The 6601-nt window shown below is 35.9% G+C and overlaps 1 protein-coding gene across 1 annotated transcript; it reads left to right on the forward strand.

Annotated features, from left to right (window-relative positions):
• Positions 1-2785: 2785 nt before the first annotated feature.
• Positions 2786-4752, forward strand: LOC134231111 (uncharacterized). Its single transcript, XM_062713033.1, has 3 exons — positions 2786-3984; positions 4037-4292; positions 4453-4752. Exons 1-3 carry the CDS (start codon positions 3311-3313, stop codon positions 4750-4752), a joined length of 1230 nt encoding a protein of 409 aa, XP_062569017.1. The 5' UTR covers positions 2786-3310.
• Positions 4753-6601: the final 1849 nt, after the last annotated feature.

Below are 6601 nucleotides of genomic sequence, written 5' to 3' on the forward strand. Positions count from 1 at the left end.
GAATTTGTAATACTTGACAACTTTCTTTGGAAAAACTACCAACATAAACTTTATAAGAATAACATTCAAAGCCTTCAACCGTGCATCACTATGATTTTAGTAAATTGTAAGGTCATTTTTCTTATTGTTATTGCAAGAGAGATCGTGGTTCTTTGCAATGTTGCATGAAAAATTACTTAACAAATCGATAGCTTAAATACACAACAAATCTTTAAGAAAAGATTATATAATATAAAAATCTTTTTACACTATAATACACGCTCAAAAAAAAAATATAAATAACGCAATTTCACCTTGAAAAGATCACAACCTCTAGCCAAACAAATCGGTAAAGGGCGTAATTTTTTTTTAATTATTGTTTTCTAAATTTGCACTGACAAATTATATAAATCAACATGTACAAATCGTTTTTCTGGTTGTGGAAAAGATGAGTAGTAGGAGTACAGAAAGCGTGCACATCCTTCTGCTTGATTACATGTCGTGTGTACTACGGAGCAACGGCCGTGATTATACCTTGAGGAAACCAAGCAACCCATTTGTCCCAAAAGTTTTAAATGTCGGCGTAAGTTACGAGTTGACCTACTGCAAAGTAGCCTTTTTTCCATTTATGCAATAACTTCTAAATATACATGTATCGGTGCATTCCTATTTATTACCACCTTATCCCCACCTCTGGAATTTCCAAGGACCCGAATGTTATGCCCTCTTCACATTTGTATCGTATAAAGATTTTTGAGATCATAGTTCGTTATCGTCACCTTTTACTAAACGACATTATTTAAAACTTGTATCACAAAGACAGAGAAAAATAATCTATTAAAATCTAATGAAATAAATGCATTTTTTTAAAAAAAAATTAACCTGAGACAAATACTTATGTCACTCGCGCCTGTTGAATGCTAAGGAAGAAATGGCAATCATCTTGGGATTCTTGACTTGAAAATCTCATATTATGTGTAACGGACGACGGTATCTCATCTTCTTCACTTGATAATTCGGTTTATTAGTAGCTTTCTTTTATTTAGGTCAAGGTATCTAAAGAAACATTTGAAGTTTATAGGCTGCAATTAACTTAAAATATAACACACATTCAAGTGCACGAACGTCAAAAACAACCACCTGGCCGGTTTGAAAAGTGCATGAAAGATACTAGACTTGTAACTTGCTCCATATACTACAAACTTATATATGTAATAAGACACAATGGTGTTTTAAAATTTTATCCAATGGGAATGCAACCAAGAACTTAATTCTGTTTTCTTGTATCGGTCTCCTACAGTGAAATTTGATCATTTTGCCTTCCCTTTTGCTTGATTTTTCTTGGATTTAAGCAGAGAGTACATAAGTACTTTCTCTTAATGATTCATAACTTGCATCAAAGTGAAGATCGACAGAGTACCCCTCCCCTTCCCTTTCAATGGCTGGAACTAACGTCTACTTGTACATGTATATACACGATATAGCTCCCGATTACTTACAAAAATACTCAGTCTGATACATATGTGATGTTGCTTAACGTAAGCATTTGACGCATACTGGACAAAAGAAAGAAAATAAATCGGAGAGACGTTTAAAATGGGTGGGTTATCTTCCATGCAACAGTTACAAGTGTTGGCGTCAGTTGTATTAAGCGTATACTGGGACTAAATGATGGTGGGAAATGCTCAATGGGGGATGCACAACTTCTCCATTTCTTCGTTGTAAGCATATTTGTAAGAGGCATTGACCCTTAGCTTCAAATTAATAAGGGTATATTAAATTTTCAGTATATTTAAGTCGTTGCGAACAGAATCAAAAGTTCTAGGATTCTTTAAATTTTTTTTACAGTTCCTGGAGAGATACTGGTACAAGAAAAAAGTTCGAATAAGGTGAGGCTTGTTTCTCTTCCCTATTTCAATAAGCTAATTCAGAACTATCTCTCCGGCTGCAGAAAAAAAGATGAGTATGCGTGGATCAAAGGGGGGATGTATGTATGTAGGGAAAAACAAATTAATTTGCAAATACACAAAAACTTTCTGAGATTTCACCCGGAAATGAATGTTTTACATGTTCATACATATTGAATGTATTCTAAAACCTTGACCCTTCACCTAAAAAATAAGTTGGGTTATCCTTTAGGTTTCCTGAAGCTGTTGAATAAAATTTCATTGCATATAGAGATAAGAGATTTATGACCTTGACCTTTCACCTCAAATTCAATATAGGGGTCTTCCTTAGGCCATAGGGAGTTGTGTAAAATTTCATTGCAAAAGCCCAAAGGCGTGTCTACAAAAGTGGATCAGACAGAAAGATCGACTGACATACCGAACGAAATAATTTTCCCCCACTTTCAGTGAAACCGGGGGAGTGGGTGGATAACGAGTAGAAGTTGACGTAAAATAAAATTCAGTAGAGATGGAGTTTGAAAAAAGACTTGTGATTGAAACATGTTCAATTTACAACTTCCATTATTACCGTCCCGTCATATGTTTTCGTGGTATATGTGTTTTCGTGGTATTTTTAATTTTTCCGAATTCTCGTACAGCGCGAGATCGTAATGACGTCATATTTGTTATTAATAAAGGGGAATCCTATACTGATCTGCTGTCAAATAATGAACCGATTCGATACTGCTCAAATAAGTATAGCCACTGCATAGTGTACAGCTCACACATTTTCGGTAATTTGCTTAATGCAAATTTATTCGACGGGTTAAGATAAACAATAAAAACTTACTTAGTCAAATCAGAGGACTCCGCAAAATGTCGTCTGTTTACAATCCACTTGGCTACATGATCATGTGATAAATGGTGGGAATTTCCCGCTCTTGATATTTTTTTCTACGGTGATCCAGTAATGTCATTTTTATATATTTTCACGAAAAAGTCACATGTGACCAAAAAGTAAAAGTTGACACAGACAATTATATGCTGTTAATAAACAGTTATTTTGTCCAAAAATAAAAATATTTGTGTATATATATATTTTCAAAAATATTTAAATTATGTTTTGAAATGTTTTACATGTAAATAAAAACAATAAAAATTACTTTTAGGCCTCTCTCAAGAGAAAAAAATATAGAAGTTACTCACCCACACAGCTTACAAACGCCTACATAGATGTGGTGGAAAATAAGTTTTCAGTATATAAGGCTTCAAGGAAATATTCTATTCCTGAGCAAACACTAAGAGACAGAGTAAATGGTAATGTAAAGATAGAGACAACTAAATCTGGACCAGACCCATTGTTTAGTGAAGAAGAGGAGGCTAGACTAGTGAAACATATTCAACAAATTTCAGCTGTCGGGTATGGTTACACTCGCGTTGAGGTCATGAATCTGGGCACAGAGTATGCTATTGCCTTAGGAAAGCGAGACCGGGAGCACCCACTTTCCCTCCAGTGGCTGAATTCCTTCATTGACAGGTGGCCTGATTTAAAAGTAAGGCGTCCTAAAACAATATCAGAGCTACGAGCAAAAGCTACATCACGGGAGAGCATTGAAAAATACTTCAAAGAACTTGAGAGCATCCTTGACAAGTATGATTTACGAGACAAACCAGAATATATCTACAATGTTGATGAAAAGGGAATTCAACACAATCACTCTCCTCCTTATATTGTCGCTTCATCAGATATTGTACCCTCTGTTATCACAGCCGAGAAGTCGTCTACTGTTACAATTCTGGGATGTGGAAATGCTCTTGGATACCAGATTCCACCATTTTTTGTCTTCCCAGGTGCAAGAATGAGAAGGGAGTTGATGGAGGGTTGTTCAGTTGGAGCGGATGGTACTGTCAGCAAGACAGGGTGGTCCAATTCTGAAATCTTTACCACATACCTACAGAACCACTTTGTGCGATTTGCGAAAGGAAGAGTTACTGACCAGAAGATACTGCTTCTGTATGATGGTCATCGATCCCATTTTTCGCCAGCTTTGATTGATTGGGCCATAGACCAGGATATAATTCTTTACGTACTACCACCACACACCAGCCATATACTTCAGCCAATGGACATTCTCTAAAATCTATGGTAACGAATGCCATAAATTTCAGAGAACCCATGCTGGCAGTGTAAATAAATATAATATTTGTAACCTGGCTTGTAAAGCTTACACTGTTGCTCTGTCGCCTAACAATCTCAGAGGGGCTTTTCGAAGGACAGGAATATTCCCATTTGACCCTTCAGTCGTTTCACTAAGCAATGCATTTTTGGCATCGGACACTCGTAAAGAACTTGAAGTGAATGATGATGATCAGACTCCAAATAGCAGCGGCAGTGGAGAACAGGTACCGGTAGTTTGTGACACACAGGTTCTACAGATTGCCAGGAAAATAGGAATGTTGAGATGACTCAGGATAAAGATTGCCTAGTTATAGAGGAGACTTTCAGCACAAAGGCGTTCAGACTGAACAAATTCACATATCATCAGAAGAACCAAAAGAGTCATTGTTGTCATCTTTTTTTGAGAAGAAGAAACCAGTTTATTTCACGAAGAGTAACAAACAGCGACGCTCAATTAACAAAATTGTGGGTGGAAAAGCAATTACTGAGAACAGCGTCGCTAACCAGGTTAAAGACTATGTAGCTACAGTGACCAAGCCTAAGACAACAAAGAAGCTCAAGTTTTCACCTCCATTCAGACATTCAGAAGATCAAGACAGGAGTGACAAAAGCCTTCCTTCAGAATCATCTGATCCACCAGCAGCTTTATCTGCAGATCAGCCAGGCCCATCTGGAATACATGTACAGCAAACGATGCAGTCATCGTGAACCAGAGTGTCTCTCTTCAGATTCCGAAATAGAGGAGAGTGAGAAATGCTGTGTGTGCAAGTTATTTGAACCCAAACAACTTCGTAGTTGTGTGTCTATTGTCTTCACTAAATGGGGAAAATGCATGTTCGACAATTGCGACCACTGGGTGCACTTGGGTTTTGCAGAGGTAAGAGTTTTAAGGAGGCATGACATTTTCTATTGCCCTTGCCATGGTCTTCCAGCAAAATCAGCCATCATTGAATAAAATTGAACTAAAAACATTAATTTGATCACAATATATATTGTTGGTGTGAATAAATTTATTTTAAATTCTCATTTCATTTCAATAAATGTGTTCAATGTGATAACATTATTTTGCTCACAATATTAATTATTGCTACAAATAAATTTATTTCCAATTTTTCTGCCAATAAATGTATTTATTTTTTCAATAAAAGTAATAATTTTGTCACTATAACATTTATATGTTTTTTACCCAAATGGATTACCATAGATTACCTGATTTCTAAATTACCACGAAAACATATGACGTCAGCGAAAATTGTGATCCGATGCAGTGCAAAACATACGATGGTCCTCTGAACGAAAAATAAATGATATGTGAGTTTTAAAAAAATCAAAATAAGGAGAATAGTTGTTAATATCTGTAACTAAAAGCAACTGTATCAATTCTTCCAACTTAAAGCACTGCATGGCGCATAACCGCTAACGCCACGAAAACTCATGATTCGAGGGTACATGCATATCAAAAAATTCTCTATTCAATGTATTAGTATATTGGCTTCTCTTTGCCTTCGAAGAACATTTAATGTGGAATAATTTTTTTTGGGGGGGTTGTTATTTTTGTTTATCTGTTATTCACAAATTTGACTTTAAAATCTTAATTATATATACAACTTTTTGTTTCAATTGAGACTTTCACAGAATCTTTGTGCAATAATGTGTCATCATGTCATGTGCCTCCTATTTTACTTTTTGACGTGACACTTACATTTCGGGTCGCCCAGTACAGAGTTTCGGGTCGCCCAGTACAGAGAAAAACATGAACTTTGCCATTATAATCGTATGGGAGACGGGGGTATCATTTAGTGAGCCCAGTGCTCACAGTACCTCTAGTTTATCATAGTGATCGGTTCATATGTGCACCTTAATTTTGATTAAAAAAAAACATGATGATTGGAATCATTTAAACGCTATATCGATTCAAATTAATCTGAATCATAATTGACACCATTTCTTCCACTATGACGACAAAACCCTCTTCCGATTGAAAAAAGTCATTTAGATTAAATAAAATACGTGTTCTCACAATTAAGCAACTTGTTAAACCATTTAGAAGTAGAATTGAGTTTGATAGGTACCGAAGCCATTGTGGGCGAATTTGAAAGGATTGTCTTAATTGTGTAAGTACTAAACTGCAAGGAATAGTAAATAAATTCCTAACTTTCTCTCTCACAGTGATTCTTTTAGGAGAAAAAATCAAGCGATTGGTGAATAACTTGACATGCTGATGATGTTCCATTATACCACATAATATTGAGAATTTAGTATTATGCAAATTTTGGAGCGAGTTGCGTAATATGTATGAGTTACCTCTTCTTTTTTTTTAACTTATGTAGATAATTTTTTAATTATGTAGAGACGTCACCATATACTGGTTAAGTGCTTCAAATTTTTATCTCTACTCGGCACTCGGGGTCATTGAACAGTCAAGGATCTTAACAGTTGTGCCAACGCCTACCGTGACTCGGGCCTCGGCATTCAAGGTCTTATCCGAAGGATCCGCAACTTTCACTTCAAGTGCCGAGCGCATGGCGAAGGAATAATTGCTTCTCATATTTTTGGA

Source organism: Saccostrea cucullata, unplaced genomic scaffold (genome assembly GCF_032062105.1).
Source record: "Saccostrea cucullata isolate Sc308-1 unplaced genomic scaffold, CSIRO_AGI_Scuc_v1 ctg2979, whole genome shotgun sequence".
Lineage (NCBI taxonomy): Eukaryota > Metazoa > Mollusca > Bivalvia > Ostreida > Ostreidae > Saccostrea > Saccostrea cuccullata.